Source organism: Xiphophorus hellerii, chromosome 3 (genome assembly GCF_003331165.1).
Source record: "Xiphophorus hellerii strain 12219 chromosome 3, Xiphophorus_hellerii-4.1, whole genome shotgun sequence".
Classification (NCBI taxonomy): Eukaryota; Metazoa; Chordata; class Actinopteri; order Cyprinodontiformes; family Poeciliidae; genus Xiphophorus; species Xiphophorus hellerii.
Window position 1 is genome coordinate 11,609,600 of NC_045674.1, and position 20,799 is coordinate 11,630,398.

Here is a 20,799-nt window from a genome sequence, read left to right on the forward strand (position 1 = left end):
TATGTTGCAATCAACATGATTTGTCTCCATTGCATTAGTTTTTAACATAATATTGTTATGTTAAGAGGTTGTAATACACAAAAGATACTTGTAGCACTACAGATGGTAGTAAAAACCTGCTGCTAAAACGGGTGCTTCTAGCTAAAAATAGAGTATTAGAGTAAAATCAATATTCAGCACCCTTGGTCCAGGTCCAAACTAAAAAGGAATATAAGTGATTAATGTCTGATATTTGGGATGGTATTGAGGATTTTAAAATTATCCAGGAGAGGAGAATATATCTAAAGACATTGCAATTAACAGCGAGTGTGTGTGCGGTTTGGTTTCTCATTCTGTCTCTGTTCTGTTTCCAATGGGAAGTAGTGATGGAGTGAGCACTGGACAGGTCAGCAGGTGAATGGTGTGGGATCTAGGAGGGCAGCTACAAGAGAAGCAATGGGACTTGTGGTGAAGGTCCAGAGGAGGAATTTCTCAACTGACAGAAGAGATGACGAAGGTTAACACCTTCAAGGAAGAAGCTGACTGTAAGGATGGAGGAAAGACAATGGTAAGCACTCATACTTGGACCTAGCAAGTGATAGAATTAGAGAGCCTGATTACCACATAATGTGAGAAAACAATCTAGACCTACTTCAGAAAATTTGCTTCTGTTTTAGTTCCTCCTGGTTAGTCTTGATGAGCTCCAACTAGTGGCTACTCCTGTTAGCAACACCCTGCGAAGATGGAAGGTAGGAGAGACACACACACACACACACACACACACACACCCACACGCCCACGCACTCTCCTGCACACAACTGTCTTCATAACAATAATTCTTACATTTTTTTTGAAAAATCCACAACATGTTTATATATGTAGTGGAAGGACAGAAAAAACTTTTTCCCTGACATCACTTTCAAATTACGTTATGCACATCTAGTCATGCTGCCAAAACTATGCTCAGCAGTGGGGCCAGTGTCTTCAGGGTGAAGTATTTTTCATCGCACAAAGTGTTTTCATGCAAGAAAGTAGAATTGTGGTCTCATCTGGCCAAACCAGTTTCTTTCAAATGGGGCCAAGTCCTATGACCTCCTTTCAACAAAATCTTCTCTAATTAATTCTCTCCTCCCACATGTTACCTGTTATTTTCATCTGGGCAGGTCTGCAGTGGCATCAAACATATTCGATGTTAAGGTTCTGAATTAAACAGCATCTTTTAGACGTTCAAAACTCAGGTTTTGTTTTACCTGTCAGGCATGATCTACATGAACAATTATCTATACAGAAATTATAGAATTACCTATTACACTATTAACAAATGAAATGTTTGTAAAAAGTTTTGGAACGCATTGATTATATCCTTACACTTCTCAATTGTATGCTACTTTTTGTTAGTTTGTTACATTAAATCACGAGATAAGTTGAAATTTGATGGCATACAATGGACAAAATGTCAAAATGTTTGAGGGGAATAAACACAGGTGTAAGGCACTGAACATTCGTGCAGCTTTTTCAGACATAGAGTATAAAGTTCAGTTGTGAAAACAAATTTTATCAGTATAATTTTTGGGGGTCTTCTGTTCAGTGGCAGACAGTACAATCCCAATATACAGTTTTTCAGATATTCTAGGACCTGTGTGTCAACAGAGGAACAGCGTTTGTGCTTCCTTGTTGAAAGATTTTTGTTTTATAACAACACTCTTCTGTCCTTGAGCATCACAGTTCATTTTTTACTCTTTGTTCTTATTATACTCAGCTCGACCCTCAGTATGTCAACACACCACACCTCACCAAAGTGGTAAAATATAAATATGCACTTGAAGCCTTCTTTGTTCCTTAACTACATTTTACTGACAAAGTCCAGTGAACCCTTTCAAAACCTGCAATACGCCCTAAAAGCTAAATGACTCTTTTCTATACATAATGTTTGCACCTGCTTAGATGGTCAGACTGTTTGCTATGTGATATCCGCAGAAACTGTGCTTTGGGTTGTGTCTGTTGTCACGCCGGATATAAAAGCAGTTGCTCTGCTTTTTCTCTCCAGGGATTATTTTCTGACTGTGGCCATCTTCGACATCAGAGAAAATACTTTGAGACACAAAGAAGGTAATGTCTGACATCTGTTTTGTGTCTATTATATTTTCTGTCGTAGATGATATAAAGTTAAACTTGCTGGTTGATAAGCTGAATAATTACAAAAAAAGTCTGAAAATATTGAAACTCTTCTTTTCTTTTGCTTGTAGCCATGGCAATCCAGTCTAACGTTGTTACCTCTCAACCTACCCAGTACACAGTAACAACCGGACGTTCTTCAGACTGGAGTACAAATGTGTGCGACTGCTGTGATGACTGTGGCATCTGTATGTGTTTTTATGGGATTGTAAAAGGAAGCTGGTTAAGTTTTCTTGTCCATTAAATTTGAATTTTTATTTGTTTATCTACCTTTCATCTAAAGGTCTATGTGGAGCATTTATCCCATGCATCCTTGGTTGTAAAGTGGCTCAGGATAATAGGGATAGCTGCTGTCTACCTTTCCTCCCAGGTGCCATGATTGCTTTAAGAACAAGCATACGCAGCAAATACAATATTGAGGTGAGTGGAAAAGTTGCTCATTAAACAAAACAAAGGAGAACAAAAATAACATGCTAAATTCAAAAAAGAACCCATTTTTAAATCTATGTTTTAAATATAGGGACCTTTTGTGGGTGTAAGACCTTAACTATATTTTATTTGTTAAACTTAATATTAATTTTTCACAATTTGTGTGATGTTTTTGAATTTTAGGGCTCTGTGTGTGACGACTGGGTGGTCATGGCCTGCCTGCCTTTATGTGGACTGTGTCAGATGGCGAGAGAGCAGAAGATGAGAGGATAAACAGATTGCTGATTAATAAGAACAAAAAAAGAAAAAATTAGCATTGTGAATGTGATCTAAGAAAAAATAAAGACATTTAATGTTTTTTATTTTTACCTTTTTAATGTAAACATATATTGTATTACTTTAACATTTCTTACTTTATAAGCTGGGAATTGTATATGATCTAAAATGAAAGCAGGAATAAAGAGAGTTAAAACTAACCTTATAGAGTGACAGTGTTGAATTAACAATAAAAAAGACAAATAAAAAATAGTGACATTTAAGGCAGTACCGGTCCTTTCCTTTGCAGAAATAGTTTTGGACAATTAAACATATAAAGGTTTAAAAACATTATTGAGAACTATTTTATTTAATTATGTTTCAATAGTGCACCACGTTTTCTTTACAGCGATGTTTTGCACTTTTTGTATTCACTTGCACTTACAAAATCACTGGTATTTCAATAGAACAAATAGGAAATAGCAAATTGTGGGTTTCATTTATTTTAATGTCATGTAGTCTTGCTTTTTCTGGAAGGACTTCAGTGGGCTGCCACTATCTTCCTCTTTCTGACTAAGTCCGTGTTTTCAGTCATGTAGCGATACAGCTGTCTGAAGGAACAAGGTGAAAGGATCAGGGTTCATTTGAACAGGTAAGAAAGTATTTTAGTAAGTTTTATGTATTTTTTTCTTCTAAGGTCAGTCTGACACACTAAATTTACTAATTTAATGTAAGAGATAAAGTAAATGATTAAGTGAATATGCTACTGTGCCTTTAATTTGATAGGGATGTTACATTGTCACATGACGGGTTTTCACAATAATAGGTTATTTGAGGACACACTGTACAAAAGGTTTACTTGTTTACTTATATCTTTATTTTGCAACTTATGCTACACTCTTGGACATTTTTCTCTGACTTGATGACAAAAGTTTGAGATGCAAGTTAGTTACAGATTCTGCTAACAACTTTGGAAATTCTCCGGGCTAAAGTAAGAAGAAGAAAAGCCTCTAAATATTAAAATAGTCGTGTGAGGGTGACTAAGCTAACAGTTAGTCTTACCTATCATCTGTTGCTGTAAATAGTGAATGTACTGGCTTGTGATTTTCCTGGTGTTTAACAAAAATAAACACCACTGTTCATATATCATGTTTCACATGATATATATCTCTTTTCTTTAAAAAGAAAAAAAATTGATATATCCTTAAAGTGTAACTAATGTAATATAAAGATTATTAAAGTTATAATACTGCTATGCAAATACTTGAAGTATTATAACTGCAAGTATAGTCCTGATCAGACTAAAGCAATAATACATCATAAATGTCTGCCAAATTTAGTAAGAGTTATAGACCTTATTGCACAGAATATTTAGGGCTATTTATGATTCCCAGGATGTGCCTTGTGAGCTGATAAGAGAAGTTTATTTAGTCAGGCTATCTTCTCTGGTATCATACTGCAATCAACTGCTTAACAGACATACTCCAAGTACAACAAGTGCAGTTTTAAAACACTAATAAAGGTAATTGAGGGTTCCTAGTTTAGATTCCATTCCACTAATGGTAAATACTAATCAGTATTTTCTAATTGAAAGAGTTGTCTTTCTAAAGTTAAAAGGAAAAAATGAAATACCACAAATGTGCAACAATACTGCGGTGCTCCGAGCTCTAACCAGCCAACGAAAAGTCTGGTCACTTTGGCACTTTCTCTGGAATTTAATTGAAATTACTTTGAATTATAGGATAATTTACAATTTTGTAGTTGTAACTATGTTGGTGTACCTTGATATTACCTACTACCAACAGTAAACTCTCATTTAATTGATATTTGGTGAGCAAAAACAAACAAGTTTGAAATAAGCATTGTGGAGATTCCAGTTCCATGAGGTAATTATACAAATGAGAGGAAGAAAAAGAGGGAACAGGGAGTGGGGATATGAAAGTATTGAAAATAGGAAACAATGTATTCTTTTTATCACAAGGTTCCACTTTACTGGCAAATACAACCACGCCTGAATCATACAACTCCATCTGAAACTACAAGGAAAACAGGTAAAACTGAAATTTTGTCTTTGCATTTACAACTATTGCTTTTTTAATCATTGAAGTAAGTATTTAGCACAATCTGATTTGAAATTAATCTCTGTTCACAGATTTCTCTTCTACATTCAAGTGCAGCTACATTGAGGTCCCATCTGACATCACAAGAAAACCAACAATGGCAAAGTTCAAAACCTTTTGAAGTCTGTTTTTCTCCATGTCATCTAGACAAAATGGCCACTCTGAATTATCAGCTTGGGCTGCTTGGACTTTTTCTGTGTGCAGTTCAACTCATCAGCAGCTACAGCTTTAAAAGCTGCATTGCAGATCCATACTATATCCTGACAAGTTTCAAATGCCAAAATCGAAACAACACAAAAATAATTGATATAGTAAAAGATCTCCCGGAATCCGCTGTCAATCTCACAGCTTCTTTCAACCCTGTGCAGAACATTCCCAACAACAGCTTTGCTCATTTACCAAACTTGCAGTATCTCAGTTTGGATAAGAACCAGCTGAATACTATTGATCCTTTGGCTTTTCAGACACTGCATCAACTTAAGCATCTAAATTTGTCCTTTAACAATTTGTCACACCTCAGCCCTTCATTGTTTGAGGACCTGCATAACCTCACCACCCTCTCGCTGACAAACAATGTTTTAAAGGTATTGCCTGAAGACATTTTCTCCAATGCTGCTAATCTAAAAACCTTAAATCTCAGGAATAACAATCTTACTCATTTTGCTGCAGTTGTGAAGTCTGTATCACATCTAACAAATCTAACGATCTTAGATCTTTCCTCCAACAACTTGACTTCACTCAGTGATTTAAATATATCTCTACCACAATCCCTCAGAGTTTTAAACCTATGTAGAAACAATCTGCATACTTTGGGATGTAATCCATCACTCCTCAGATTCATCCAGGTGCTTGATCTGTCATTTAATTCAAAGCTTTCCACGACAGCTTTCGAAGGAGTGGATTTGAGAAACGTAAAGATTCTCCAGTTGCGGTCAACAAGTGTCAAGGCAGTGGAGCTTTTAAACATCAGCAACATCAATGCAGGTCATGTTGTTTTCTCAGGGATGGGTCTAAAGAATGACAGTCTACTTGTGGATTTATGCACAATGCTGAGAAGAAAGCTGAGTTGGATTAAAAATATAGATTTAACACATAATGGCATTCATAATACAACAAATGTTTCCATGTCCGTTTGCCCTAAGATCATTGGAGCTTTGGATTTATCCAACAATGATCTGAAAAAAGTACACTGCTTGGACTTTTTAGGCAAACAAGTCAGTATCAAGAAGTTTAATGCGGAGCACAACCATATTACTTCACTCGAAAGCTGTAAAAAGACCCATTTTAACAACTTAAAAGAACTGAGCTACCGTTACAATCGCATCCTCTCAGTCAATGGATATGCTTTCAGTCACATGCCAAAGATTGAGATGCTACAGCTAAACATAAATAATGTTGCTTTTCTCCATCGCAAAGCCCTAAGAGGGCTGAAAAATCTTAAGACCCTCCGACTGGACAATAACCTCCTTACTGATTTGTTTAATGACACATTTAAAGATAATTACAACCTGCAAATACTCAATCTACGCAACAATCGCATTTCTGTCATATTTAATGGGACTTTTATGAACCTAAGAAATCTAACTACATTGGACCTTGGAGGTAATAAGATCACCCAAATACATTCTTCTGGCCTTGATGGGTTAAAAAGTCTTTCAAAATTCTACCTAGATGGAAACAACCTGAAACAAATTGACTCGTCACTCTACCGTGCATTCCAAGACACACTTACAGTGCTGGATTTACAAAAAAATCTCATTCATTTCTACAAAAAAAGTGTCATTTCACCATTTGTAAAACTCCGCAAACTCAGAGATCTGAAACTGGACAGCCAGAGAAATTATGGCCTTGTTGTTTTACCTCAAAATTTTTTCAAAGGACTCCACTCGCTACAATCTTTGTACCTCACCAACAACAAAATAGATTTTCTTCCTCCCGAAGCTTTTGATGATCTGACAAGCTTAAAATTCCTCACACTGGATAACTGTTGTGTTGGAGTGGCCCAATTAAAACCAGGAGTCTTCAAGAATGTCAGAAATTTGACCAGGTTGGTTGTAGAAAATATGGGAATTCAGAACTTCTCCAAGGATGTATTTGGGAATCTTACACAGCTACGCATGCTTCAGCTAAATCGTAATGTGATGCAGAGCATTTCTGTAGATGCTCTTGAGAGTTTACCTAAACTCCAGTATCTTGACATGCGTAATGTCCCTCTTAGCTGTACCTGCAAAAACAGCCTTCTGCAAAATTACACAGTAAATAACCCAAATGTTCAGATAGTCTATCTCTATGAAATGAAATGTCAAGCGGATAAAAAATTCAAATTTCACAACTTTGATACAAAGGTTTGCTATATTGATCAAGGAAAGTATCTGTTTTTCAGCACTGCAGTTGTGATCTTTCTATTTACAGTCTCTCCTTTACTTTATGTCAAACTGTACTGGAAAATCAAGTACAGCTACTATGTGTTCCGCTCCTGGTTTAGTGATCACTGGAGCAGACTCAGGGAGAAGGAGGAAAAGTGCACATATGATGCTTTCATCTCCTATAATTTCTCTGATGAGGAGTGGGTCATGAATCAGTTGTTGCCCAACTTGGAGGGAAATGGATCGTCTTTTAAGCTCTGCCTGCATCACAGGGACTTTGAGGTGGGTCGCTACATTGTGGACAACATCGTCACTGCAGTGTACAGCAGCAGAAAAACCATTTGTGTTGTGAGCAAAAACTTCCTCCAGAGTGAGTGGTGCTCTCTGGAAATCCAGCTCGCAAGTTACAGGCTCTTCGATGAACACCGAGACGTCCTTCTGCTTGTGTTTCTGGAGCCAATTTCTGAGAGGCAGCTGTCATCCTACCACCGCATGAGGAAAGTTATGTTGAAAAAGACCTATCTTCAGTGGCCTGGCCCTGACTGCACTGATCCCTCACAGGCCCAAGAGCTGTTCTGGAGTCAGTTACGCAGGGCAATCAGAGCAGGCAACAGACTGGAAACCGAAGAAAATGACACAGATGAAGACTTTGCTCGAACCAGCAATGAAACAGGAAATTATAAGAAACTCTTATCGGACGATGAAGATTATTTGCAACCTTAAACCTGTCCCCTTTCTTTATTGACACAAAATATGTAATGCAATTGTAAATGTATATAAATTATTTTTTATCCAGACACCAATAGTATTTAGCATGTTATGATCAATTTATTTTTATGTTCATTTATATTCTTACAGATTACAGATTCTCAGATATTCTGTCATACAGTTTTTCCACAAATGTACATCTTGTTTGGCAGTCACAACAAGTGAGAAACAACTTAGAAACAACTTCCAAAACAGCATTTTCTAAACCAGAAAAAAACTCAAACTTCTTAGAGAATTGTACACTTTTGTGCATGTATTTGTAATGTAGCACTCAGCATAATAAAAGGTGTTCTAAAGATGCAAACAATGCATAATTGGTTGTTTCCCTTTAATGAACATAAATTGAACCAAAATAGTTTCTGATGACACCTATTGTTTTTTTCAGTTTAATACTGCTTCAAGTAAGCACACATGAATACTTTGTCTTGATGGTACAAAACTCAGAGAGGAATGTCAGCAGGCAGTTGTCCATTCAGAGCTTAACCACGTATTAGTATAGTCTCATAGGAGGAAAAGACCAGTGCGCCGGACTTGGTAAGAATGAAGATGTAGGTGCCAGGTTTCTTTCAAGCATGTGTGATGGGGGGTAGTGCATCATGTCAGTAGGATCGGGCCGGAAATTTTGGTGAACAGGTGAAAACTGACCAAAAGCCTGTAAGTGATTACTCTGCGGTTGGCGGTGACTTTTTGATGGGAAGAAGGGAGCAAAATAAAACCTGTCAGTTTTAGATGGGTTCTGTTCCTGGGGAAAAACATGCAGGTCTGTTGAATGTCTGACTTGGTGGGAAAAGAAAGGCTGGATGTTGCTATGATGTGGCTGTTGAGCACTGAGCCGCTCTCTCAAGTTCCTAGTTTGGTTCACAAAATTGTTTTGAAATGAATCAAGCAAATCTGACTCTTGAGTTTTACATTTGTTGGTTTCCCAGAGTTCAGGCCCTGAGACATTGTCTACTTGGTATGATATGGGAGAGTGAGCAAACAAGTAACTCACTGAGGTTCCAGGAGGCTCAAAGTCCATGTGAAGAAAGGGAGAGAAACCAGGTTTAAAGGTTTCATCCAAGGGTTTGACGAAGGTGTCCACAGGGTTTGCCAACTCTTCAGTAATCTTAATAAAAAAATAACAGAGAATATAGTGTTTAATATTAAAACACATTTAAAGAAATATAGCAATAAAAAAAGTTAAAATGAAGTTTTGTATGAAAAAGTCTAAAGATGAAAATACCCACTTTGTTTTGTTCTCTCAATCCTACGTTTTTGCTTTGTTATGCAGTCTGACATATATAAATCTGAAGCAATAATAAATATTGAGCTGTACCTCTGTGTTTGTAATGATAAGGACTGTAGCTTTAAGATCTATACCTGTTGTAGATTGTTGCGTGTCTGAGGACTGGATGTCCAGCATAAATGTTCACTTCCTGTGGTTTTCACAGATGCATCTGAAAGAGGGAAGCAAAACTCAATAACTGCTATAAATCCAAGAAGTATATACTACTGCTTTTTAAGACAAACTGTGACTATGCACATGTATTGTGTCCGTTGCTAAGCTACAACTCACGACATGAAATAATTTTCAACCCTGGTTGAAGCATCAACACCATTTGAAGCTGTCATAAATAAAACCAAAAACTGGATTAATATTTTCTTCAACTACATTTGCCCCAAAATAAATGCCTTTTAAATAACCTACTTTCAAAATAGTAGGCTATTTAAAACCTAATTTAAAAATAATTAAGAAAACCTTTGAAAAAAATATATTTTTTACTTCATTGATTGATTGATGTGTTTCCATGAAAAGGTTTAGGATATTTTTAATGATTGCTCACCACAGAGCATATCATTATGTAACGATACTGTTCAAGGCCAAAGATTGCCATAGTATGAACATGAAGAGTAAGATGACCAAATATTTCTGTTTTAAAAAGCCACCAAACTGATGACGTGATCAGAATTAAAGGGTCAAACTATGAACTACTATTTTTTTTAGAAAGTTAAATGATAAACATAAAAATTAAGTAAATGTTAATTCTTTTTACCTGTAGGACAAAGCGTGTTGTCCCCCATCATGTGTTCTTGCTCAATTGAGGCCTGTGAAGGATCTTTATAAAATCTAAGCAATTGATGCATCTCCTGGAGATTTGATTGTAGGTGGGGCCCATGTCTCTCTTGCAGGGCTTTTAGTAACACCTCCCTGGTTTCTGACGATAAGTTTCTCCTGTTTGGAACTGGAAGATCCAGCCATTCACTCAAAAGTTCTGCCACTTCATGTGTGGTCTTCCATACGTGGTCTGGATCTTGGTGTAAGTTCTGTTGGTCAAAGTTGTCAGCAGAGAGTGAGGTAACATGTTGTGGACTTGATACTAAACAATCTGTTTGAGATGAAGAGTCCTGGTCTTCATTTATTGTTTTGTTCAGGGTCTTAATTTTATCTCTAGTATCAAGAGGCTTTGGTTGTAAGGATTTGTCCATTCCAGACATACAACTGTCTGTGTGTTTGGTCTTTGTTGTCTGGAAGCGGTTTTTAGATTGGTTGGTGCTTTTAAAACTTTCACAAGAAGTGGGAAGTTGTTGCTGAAGTCTCTGACTGGATGTGATATCTGCCCCTGGATTGCTGAACTGCAGGTTCTTCATTTCAATATCTTGGGAGTCATCATGGGTCTTTGTAGCAGTCTTTGGTTTCTTTTTAACTGGTACATCAGCATCAGCACCCAGCAAACCATAACTGGAGAGCAGAATGGGATTATGAGGTGATGATGATAAATAGGGGGTGTTATTGTTCTCCTCATTTGTTTTTTCTTCATTTTGTTCAAGTTTGCTCTGCTCACTTAGCAGACGTTCAATACTGATGGACTTCACCTCATGGTTGAAGAGACCATGATGTCCTAAGAGGCGGCTTGCTGTGATGATACTCGGCTCCTGTGTAACAGGAACAATGCTTAAAATTTGTGCATTTTTCCTTGTGTGTAAATGACAACTGTGGTGATTGTTTGGGTAAAATGTCAATTTTGTCTTGCTTTGGGAAAAACAGTGATGGTGGTGTGACTTGTTTTTTGAGGTGTCTCTCCTGTCAGCCCTCCTCCGACCTCTCTCCTTGCGGGTCCTAAGGCGTTTTTTTTTGTGCCGCTTGTCTCTGTCATGGTTAGAATATTTTGAGTCCCCAGTCAGTGCGGTGACACAACAACACTTTTTATCTGTTGCTTTTGACTGATTGTTGTAGAAGTAATTTTTTTCTGATGAAGACCTGCCACATACGTGGCTCATGCTGCAAGGGGATCTGTGGAAAGATGACATAAACTGATAAATGAAAATGTTTGTCTCCTCAGGGTAACTGCAGCTGAGATGACGTGGCCATTTCTTGTTAAGTCTGCAGTCATGTAATACACTTTCAGACAAGGGATTGAACAGTGCTTTGTGAGATGTTCAAAAGTTGAGAGATTGTTTTATAACCTAACACTGCTTTAAACTTTTGCCATGTTCCTTTGTCTTTATGATGCTATTTGTTTACGACGTTTACTAACCCTAAAATAAATTAACTTATCAAAACTGGTCTAATTTATTGAATATGACTGAATTTCATGCTACACCAAAACAACCAACTTGAAATCCCCTATTTCATTGATTTTAAGGGAAGCTTGGGGAAGTTGTATTAATAAGAACAGCACAACTGATACTAAGAGTGTGATATTTGCTTAAAATTTATGTCAGCAGCAGTTTCCCCCAATGAAAAACTTTCTGTCCTCATTGCTTTACATCAAAAGGGCTCAACAAGCAAGAAGAGATTGATTTGCTGAAAATAATGTTTCAGGGTACCAAAGAAAGTTCAACAATTTTCAGGACTATCTCCAAACACCAAAGGGATTCAGCAAACAGATCAGGTTGTCAACAGTGCAGAACTTGCTTGGGAATGACATCTGGAAGGTGGGAGTGTTTCTAGAACTACTAAAGGAGCAGCAAAGAAGCCATCTTCCTCAAGAAAAGCATTAAGGACCAATCACATTCAGGGTTGGGGTGCAAGATGATTAGAGTAAAAGCATTCTTCATTAAAAAAAAACAAACATGTAGAAATAAGACTGTCTGGAGAAGAAAAAAGTCATCTAATGCTGACAGTGATTCATCCAAAAACCACTCATAAATTGCCTAAAAATCCTGCATTAATTAAAAATAGTATCAAACTATGTTCCAGAAGCGGAACATAGACGTAGATTTCATGTACGTCAGACAATTCAGGACCAATTCTGGCGATGAGCAATGCTTTTCACTGTACAAAAATGGAATCAGCCTCAAAACTAAAGTAAGAAATAAGAGGCTTTGGGACCAAAGCATTAAAATCCCGGTTCATGTCCATATCCCACTTTTCAGAAACTCTTAGCACTCTAGTAATGTGATTTACTATTCAATGAATGCCTTCATTAATTGCTTAAATGCGTATTAACTTCAATGTATCATACAAACATCTGGCAAATATTGCAAATAAATGTAAAGAAATAAACTCTGTACAACAACAAAAAACTACATTTTTGTCCATTTCAAAACTTTTGGGGACGACTGCCCCCTAAATAAAGCTGACAGGGTGTTCTAGCATTTTAAAACAACAGTTGTACATTTAGGGGAAATTAACTGTGCACAAGTGTAAATTCTAAGAATCTATCTGCAGCTACTGATGTAAACCACAACTTTCACAGATGGCATCCTTCTCATAGAGATTTGAGTAACATCTCTTCAGGTTACTTTGGAAAAGGTCCACAATAATCAAGTCCAATCCTGCCAGAAATCACAAGTAACTACCTTGAGATGGAGCAGACAAAGTCCTTTTAAGGTGACAAACTCAATGGTGTTAAGCACCATTGAGTTTTTCTTCAAACTTGAATTAGGACATGTTATTTTTGGTAATGTTATAAAATCATGAAGTAGAGCCAAGTGTATATAATTTTTAATAACCCTGCATGATAGATAGGAAGCTAAGCAAAGGCCACCTAAAGCACAACAACAGCAGCAGCACCAACTACTTATAAGAAAATGAGTCGCCAAGTGCGAGTTATAGGAAATACAAACTACAACAGAAACAGGAAATCCATAACCCTGTGTCAAACTGACATGCATATGTGACAAAGAGTTTCCACACTAATTATATCAGGTCTGACAGCATTTGTGGGCTCATACATTTAATAAACCCTTATTTCTGGAATCGTCCAATCAGTTAACAACGGTTAGCCAGCTGGTAACGTCAACCAACAGGTGTAACCTAATCTAAATCAAATCTGAATGAAATAGCTGCTGTGGATTCTAAAAAACTAAACAGGCACACATACATAAAAACGAATAAATTTGCTTTAAATTTAGGTTAATATTTAGTGACTAGAGAAGATGAAAGGTAGTGTTATACAGTAACAAAAAAGTGTTTAGACAACACTTGTGCCTTACCGAAATGGTCCGGTTATTTTTCCTCGCCCTTGAATCTTTCGTTGCTTGGCAACACACCGAATCTGCGTTTCTTTGCGCAGCCCAGCGGCGCAGTACTGACACCCTCGAACGACGACTAGAAGGGCGAAACCATTTTTGACAAACGATGGGTAGTTTTGTCTAATTACTAATCATATTTTTCGTTTAAACGGTGTATATTTTTGCTAATTTTTAACAAACCCCATGCCAGTATTAAACTCAAAACACTTCTTGACCGTACTATTAAAATTAAAATTGAAAATGCGTGGAAATATTGATGTTGTCGCTCTTTGGGGACAATGGTTCAGGCACACACAGTAAAAATTGACTTCCTGTAACGGAACTGGAAGATATCGATATTTTTTATTTAATGTTAGCAATTTTAAATCATTATTTCTGAATGTAAGGGTTATTTAAAACTCTTGCGCACTCCATTCTGCACACAACAGCCTTTTTACATATTCAGTGCCTGACCTTTTATGTTTTAAGCTGCATCTGTTTGTACTCTACCAAGTAGGCTAGCTACTGTGGCTAATTCTGTCAGCCTCCATAGGTTTCTGTAGCATACAGCGGTTGGCGCTTAGCTGACTGGCGTGCGTTGTGTTGACAAAACAGAAACAAAACGCTACGTGCCCGCGTTGTAAGAAAGGTAAAAACCAAAAATATGAGCGCAGAAGCCTCAAACCCAGCCGCCACACCCACTCCCTGTGAAGACAGTCAGGGAGATGGACGGTGGATGTCTCAGGTATGTGACAACGTGACCATCGTGAGGATTGAGTTACTTGTTTATTTCGATTATATGCATATAAAATAATGTAAATAAAGGAAAATGCGATCCTTTATCAATGCTGGATTTCAATTATCTACTAGTTAATCTGCTGAGATTTTTCATCCATTACTCCAGTCTTATTCCAAGCAATTACCCTCAAACTCCCAAAGTATAACCACATATGCTATTTTGCTCTTTTGTTTTTCTTTTGTTTGTTTGTGTTTTATCATTTATAGTTTGCATAACTTTGACGGTTGTATGAGTAAACGAATTATACATATATTTTCTCCTTGTAGCACGTCCGCTTTGTTTCTGAGTGCAAAGAGAGAGAGCCAGATGTCGTGTTTGTGGGAGACTCTCTTGTTCAGCTCATGCATCAGTTTGGGGTAACATCACAGGACACATTCATCCACAGTTCTACCTTAAATTAGAATTTCAAAAATGTGTAATTGCGCTGAATGCTTGTGTGCTCACTTGTTTTTGTAGTGAAATTAAAACAAAACGGATCAATTAAATAGAGAAAGAGAACACTGTAAGAAAAGAAACACACTTGAATGCAGGATCCCTGGACATGTCTACCTTCCTGTAGCTGTAGATAACTTGTGCTTATTCATAGTATAGCAGAAATATAAAAGACTATTCTGTCAGATTAAGACAGATTTAATACATCTTACTATGCAAAGATTAAAGTACAAATGGACAATGAGTCAAAAGAGAGTGTCTGTGTAAACAGTGATATAATAGACCTTTTCATGTGAAGAAGTTGTAGATTCTGCAGGGCTTTAACCAATCACCTGATTTCTCTAGACAAAGCAGTGTTTATTCTAAAGAAGACAAACCCAAGGCCGGAGAAGAACCCTCATTGATAAACAGCTGAAGTAAAAACCTGAAAAATTACAATTTATATAAAAAATGTACATTTAAGCTCATTTAATTTGTTTGAACCTGCCCCAAAATTTTATTTTACGTATTACAAAGCTGCTATTTATGAGCACACTACATTTAGTGGTCATTTTAGCACCTTAAAATGAAAGTTTCTAAACTTGTGTGCCTGATATAACTGTAAACCAAGATACATAAAGTAAAAGAAAAAAAAAAGACAAGTCTATTTTGATAAATTCCCATATGTTTTCTACAGATATGGCGGCAGCTGTTCTCTCCTCTCCATTGCCTTAACTTCGGAATCGGTGGAGATGCAACGCAGCATGTGCTGTGGAGACTGAGCAATGGCGAACTGGATAACATCAGCCCAAAGGTTGAGAACCCTGGCAGATATAGAAAACATGAGCTTGATTGTTTTTGCTCACAAAAGACTGCTTGTGCTCCATTTCCAACCTCCAGGTACAATGACGCCAGACTATCAGTGGCATGTGCTCAGCCTTTTGTTTTCTGTCTCTTTTTTGTTGCTCCAGGTCGTGGTGCTGTGGGTTGGCACGAACAATCACGGTCACACAGCTGAACAGATTGCCAGTGGAATCATGGAGATTGTCCAACTCATCCACAACAAGCTCCCCAACGCCCACACGCTTGTACTTGTAAGTTTGTCCAGATAAATGCCTTTTAAGAGGTGTTTAATCAACTTACCTTCATGTCTGGAGAAAAGAAACAAATGAAGTTCACACAACCATCAAACTATAAAGTTATGTCACCTTTTTAGTCACATCTCAGCTTTCTCAATTATTGAAAACATCAGTTTCCTGGAGACGGTGTGGCTTAACACTGGACTTGTTTTGGAGAGGGAGTTGAAAATATGTCAAGAGAATGCATGCTTCACAGCCTTTTAAACTTTTAGGTCTCCCATGTTATATGTACTCAAGGGCAGTGTGTTGCAAGAGTATTCATACATCATGAACTTTTCTACACTTTGTCACATTACAACCACAGACGTTAGTGTATTTTTTGGAAATTTTAGGTGATTGACCAACCCAAAGCAGCACACCAATGCGAAGAGGAAGCATAAAACAGTGTGGTTCCTAAAGTCTTTTACAATTAAATCTAAAAGGGTGTCCAGCATATGTGTAAACCCCTTGCAAGTATTCAGGATATATTTCTACGTTTCCGTACGTCTGTGGAGTGTAATTTTTTCTGATTCTTCTTTGCAGAATAGAACCAACCACAGTCAGACTAGATAGGTGGTGTGTAAACATTTAATTTTTTTTAATACACTGTCATTTTAAGACATGAAAACACTCTCCTACATAGTTGAAATGTTATGTGACAATTGTATTAGATGTCTGGATATCATTGTTGTACTTCGAACATGTATTTGTTCGAAGTGGAAATTAATGCTGTGTATAGATGCAACTTTCGTTCAGACTTCTTGACATGTAAATATAATAAGTCTATATATCTATGTATCTACAGTTGCTCAGGAAATTACACCGTCTTTTTTGCAGGGTGTACTTCCCAGAGGTAGAATGCCAAACCCTCTACGACAGCGAAACGCCGAGGTGAACAAGCTAGTCCAGGATGCCTTATCGTCTCTGTCCCACGCCTCCTTCTTTAACGTGGATCCAGGTTTTGTCCTTTCGGATGGAAGCATCTCCCATCAGGATATGTATGACTACCTTCACCTGACTGCTCATGGATACCAGGCTGTGTGTGAACCCCTTCATGCTCAAATCAAGTCTCTGTTAGACAAACCAGCAGAGAACTGAGTATCCGGCTTAGAAGCGTACACTACCACAGTGGTCTTCGTCCCTGTTTTCAGAGAGCACTGCCCTCAGCTTTATAAGGCTTTGGATGTTGGATAGAATCAGCTAATTATAAGGGCTAAGAGCATCGTTTAATCTGTATAAACCAGATCTCTATAACCAGGGTTGGTGACCACTGTTATTGATAAGCGGACCATAAGGTTTTTTTTTTGTGTTTACAATACAAAGATGAGATGTGTTGTATTATAGAGAGACAGTGTCCTTCTTGACCCCTATAGCTTCGTATTCCATCTCTTTTAGGTTTTCTTTGCATGAAATTTATAATTTTCACTGTTACAAAATACACAGATGAATATGATGAAGGCATCTCCACACAGCACTGGTAAAAGAAAATCTGATAAATTCACAACCTCGATTTCTCTGACAAGACATTAGAATTATGTGTCAACTTTCCATTGGAATTCATTCTTCAGGTCAAAACATTACACTGCAGAGTAATTGAAAAAACCTTGTCTACGAATAAATGTTGCACATCTCATCCTTTTGCTCCGTGAACCTGCTAATTTTCTGAGGGATTAATGAATTAAATATTTCACTACTACACTGCCTTTCTGACGGAACTGGATCAATGCCCAGTTGGAAAATGGTTTGAAAGCCCTCAGATTTGTGCCAGAATTTGCATGCATGCTAGAAACAGCGAACCCTCTCACTTGACCTATTGTTTCTTTGTATCAGTAATTTCTATGGGTTGGTTTTATTTTATTTTCTTTTTTGATTTGATTTTGCTCTTCGTGGTAGGAAAAGCTGAGGTGGTATACGAAGCATTGAAGATGGCTTTTCTTCATGGTGAACCAAGAATCTTGATGAAAGTTTCTAGAAACAAACTGGAAAACAACCATCATTCATGATGCAAAATCAGACAATGCTTTAAAAATGTCTGTATCTTTACTGTGATTTTATTTTCCTTTTGTATATGTTAAGTCCAATGAACAAAAAGTTGTTTTTGTCTATGTGGCGAATAGTTTACCAGTCAGTTTATTTTACATCATGTCACATTACCTCTTTGCCTTTATACCTTTTTCTCCTCACATATTGTAATGGCAGTAGAGTTCCATGGTAGTGGCTGTGTATTTCTTGTGATCATAAATGTATTAGACTCATCTAGTTGCTTGTGCTTCAAATTTGAACTTTTCTGCAACATAATGGCTCACTCAGCCGTTTAAGATGCTTTACTTCATACTATGATGCTTGGGAGCTGCTTGGATAAGCAAGGTGCCACGGAAACTTGAGATGGTCAAGGATGAGAAACTGCAAGTGATGAAAGAAATGCATTAAATTTCCAAACAAAACGGTTTCAGTGTCAGCTGACTGATTTTATCTGATCCCTTTTTGTTGAAACTGACATTCTGCTACTGAAGCAAAGCTGCAGTACATTTTAATGTCTTTAAGATTGATTGCTAACCATTAGGTTCAGCAAGAGTACACATACGACCAAACACTTTTGCTTGCACAGGTTTGTTCTTTTCCCAGGACACGGTTTTAAAGAGATATTTACATTTCTGAAAACAAGAACAATTTATGCTCTGTCAGCTACATATCTCAAAAATCCACACTATAAACTTCATTCTTTTAACATTTTGCACAAATGCCAAAAATGTTGCATATATACTGGATGGCAAGGGCCATTTATGTTTTACCCACATATGAAATCCAGTGCAACTGTTTTTTTTGTTTTGTTTTTTCTACATTAGTGATCTTATTAATTAACACTAATAGCATCCATTTGTAATTGAATCTCATTATTAATCCAGTTTTTCCATAAAGTCCTCCAAATTTCTTTTACAGAACATTAGAGAACAAACTGAACAGGTCAGGGAGAAAGTTGTAGTAAGTTTAAAGCAGGGTTAAATAATATCTCAAGTTTAAAAACTTAATAGAGCTCCGTTCAATCCTCTGAAAATGGAGTATGGGACAACTGCAAATCAACAAGACATAATGGTTCACCTGTGAAGATCCAGTTGGGAATAGAGAGATCAAATATAAACATTACAGTAACAAAACACCGTATTTAGGGCGAACTGGTGGAAATGTCGAGGCTTTTCTTCAGAAGTGAAAGGAAAACTGGACAGAATACAGGGGAACATGGAAAAACACTTGCAGTGTACAAAGGAGTAGGGACTATGGCCGAGGTTCACCTTTCAGCTGGATAGTCACCGTGAGCAACAGCCAAAAGTTTAGTTGTGTGGTTCAGTTTAAAACATGTTTATGCATTAAAGTGACCCAGAAGTCCAGAACGGGGGTCCTTTAAAACCTCCCCAACAGGTTTTAATAACTTTGGCTGAAAATGTTAACCAATGTCTTTTGATATAACAGCAAAACATAACAAGATATAGAAATCAAGGACAATTTTATTCCACACTGTAAAATAATGCTAAAATTATTGAAATTCTAACTGATTAAATGAAGCATAAGCTTGAATTCAATACTTCAATAACAGTAAGTCCATGTCAGATTTACATGACAGCGGTTAATCCATCGGCCGACTTCAGTCAGCTGACATGGTGACTGCTGGATCTGAAACCATGATCAAATTTAAGTTGTATCCTAAAGCTGATGATTTTTTCATGACGCTTGAAAGCAAGTCTCAAAAATAAACAAGTAAGAAGAGCACACACTAATGTAATTTATAATCAATGATTTCAACACCCAAAGATCAAAAGTAATATGATCACATGTTAAACTTTTAATGAACAAATTCCAAGGTTTCGTATTTCAGGTCAGTTTAAGCTGCTATTTTCTCACAGCTACAAGCTATTACTCAAACCAGATAAGATTTCTTGGCAAGTGTTCACGTCCCTTCTCAAAAAATGATGGGTGGGACAGGCTTCGTCCTGCTGGCTGAGGATGAATGTGCTGCGGATATGATTTCAGACACAAACACCAACCTTTATAAGGAGCCAGGTGAACTGCTGTGACTCTTATTTGCCTTCCTGAAACTGTAGTTAAGAGCAAGAGCCGGATTTCTTTTACTGAACAAACTGAAGATCCTGACTTCACAACAACATGGGGCCACAACAGATTTTGCTGCTTGGGCTTGGATTGCTCATTCTGATTGACTATGGCCAAGGTACTGTATCTTTATACTGTATATGTAAATTTATAGTCCTTTCAAATGTTGGTTGTGTTCTTGTGAGATGTTTTGATGCTTTATTTTTACTTTATAGATATCTTTTCTCTTCCTAGGTCTTTCTAAGATTAAGGAAGAGTCGCTGGTTGATGGGCCAAATACTGACGGTATGCAGAGTTGATATTTTTTCCAAACAAGTCAGTAATTAAAAAACTCAATTTCTCTTTTACTTTACTTTGCATTTTTATTTGTTACAGTATTTCCTGATGGACTCCATAAGATAACTTCACGTTCAACCCACGCCAAAAATCCCAAGAAAAGAAACTGTCGCTGTAAAAGTGAGACAAGTCTATTATTGAAGACTGATACTACAAATAAAAAAAGTATGTTAGCCTAATCCGTTCACCTTTCTTCTTTTCCCCTCCAGCTGCTGCAACAGGAAACGGGTCAGAAAAAACAATTTGCCAGTACGACCGTGGACAATGTGAGTTCCTCACAGTTTTGTATAAACACAAAATAAAGTGCATGATTTTAAATATCCCACAAATAAATAACTTTTTTTTTTCTCTATTCATTTATTTGTTGTAAAAACTAGGGGACCAGTGCAAGAAGATATGCAAGCACCCGAGTAGGTGCAATTCGAAGCAACAAAAACACCAACATCAATCTAACCCTCTCTGAGCAACGATACCTCCCTGTGGCATGTAATAATACATACTTT

The 20,799-nt window shown here is 37.1% G+C and overlaps 4 protein-coding genes across 4 annotated transcripts; 3 read left to right on the forward strand and 1 right to left on the reverse strand.

Moving 5' to 3' along the window:
• Positions 1–879: 879 nt before the first annotated feature.
• On the forward strand, positions 880–5,041 carry cnfn (cornifelin). Its single transcript, XM_032558095.1, has 6 exons — positions 880–2,088; positions 2,226–2,342; positions 2,438–2,574; positions 2,767–3,490; positions 4,820–4,889; positions 4,991–5,041. Exons 2-4 carry the CDS (start codon positions 2,228–2,230, stop codon positions 2,854–2,856), a joined length of 342 nt encoding a protein of 113 aa, XP_032413986.1. The 5' UTR covers positions 880–2,088; positions 2,226–2,227; the 3' UTR covers positions 2,857–3,490; positions 4,820–4,889; positions 4,991–5,041.
• A 43-nt stretch (positions 5,042–5,084) lies between these two features.
• On the forward strand, positions 5,085–8,396 carry tlr21 (toll-like receptor 21). The gene has a single exon (XM_032558090.1). The coding sequence runs from the start codon at positions 5,111–5,113 to the stop codon at positions 8,045–8,047; it is 2,937 nt and encodes a 978-aa protein (XP_032413981.1). The 5' UTR covers positions 5,085–5,110; the 3' UTR covers positions 8,048–8,396.
• Positions 8,131–13,715, reverse strand: prr19 (proline rich 19). Its single transcript, XM_032558091.1, has 4 exons — positions 13,511–13,715; positions 10,126–11,363; positions 9,452–9,528; positions 8,131–9,197 (listed from the first exon to the last, which is right to left on the reverse strand). The coding sequence occupies exons 2-4, from the start codon at positions 11,348–11,350 to the stop codon at positions 8,583–8,585; spliced, it is 1,917 nt and encodes a 638-aa protein (XP_032413982.1). The 5' UTR covers positions 11,351–11,363; positions 13,511–13,715; the 3' UTR covers positions 8,131–8,582.
• A 141-nt stretch (positions 13,716–13,856) lies between these two features.
• Positions 13,857–18,303, forward strand: pafah1b3 (platelet-activating factor acetylhydrolase, isoform Ib, gamma subunit). The gene is made up of 5 exons (XM_032558094.1): positions 13,857–14,273; positions 14,594–14,683; positions 15,436–15,552; positions 15,710–15,832; positions 16,694–18,303. The coding sequence occupies exons 1-5, from the start codon at positions 14,193–14,195 to the stop codon at positions 16,952–16,954; spliced, it is 672 nt and encodes a 223-aa protein (XP_032413985.1). The 5' UTR covers positions 13,857–14,192; the 3' UTR covers positions 16,955–18,303.
• Positions 18,304–20,799: the final 2,496 nt, after the last annotated feature.

Bases quoted from the DNA above. Each gene is read 5' to 3' on its own strand.
- cnfn (XM_032558095.1), top strand. From the start codon at position 2,228: ATGGCAATCCAGTCTAACGTTGTTACCTCTCAACCTACCCAGTACACA. The intron at 2,343-2,437 runs GTATGTGTTTTT...TTTCATCTAAAG, and splicing joins CTGTGATGACTGTGGCATCT to GTCTATGTGGAGCATTTATC. The intron at 2,575-2,766 runs GTGAGTGGAAAA...TTTGAATTTTAG, and splicing joins GCAGCAAATACAATATTGAG to GGCTCTGTGTGTGACGACTG.
- tlr21 (XM_032558090.1), top strand. From the start codon at position 5,111: ATGGCCACTCTGAATTATCAGCTTGGGCTGCTTGGACTTTTTCTGTGT.
- prr19 (XM_032558091.1), bottom strand. From the start codon at position 11,350: ATGAGCCACGTATGTGGCAGGTCTTCATCAGAAAAAAATTACTTCTAC. The intron at 9,529-10,125 runs GTAAAAAGAATT...TCCCTCTTTCAG, and splicing joins CAACACGCTTTGTCCTACAG to ATGCATCTGTGAAAACCACA. The intron at 9,198-9,451 runs GTATAGATCTTA...TTTTTTATTAAG, and splicing joins CACGCAACAATCTACAACAG to ATTACTGAAGAGTTGGCAAA.
- pafah1b3 (XM_032558094.1), top strand. From the start codon at position 14,193: ATGAGCGCAGAAGCCTCAAACCCAGCCGCCACACCCACTCCCTGTGAA. The intron at 14,274-14,593 runs GTATGTGACAAC...TTCTCCTTGTAG, and splicing joins ATGGACGGTGGATGTCTCAG to CACGTCCGCTTTGTTTCTGA. The intron at 15,833-16,693 runs GTAAGTTTGTCC...TCTTTTTTGCAG, and splicing joins ACGCCCACACGCTTGTACTT to GGTGTACTTCCCAGAGGTAG.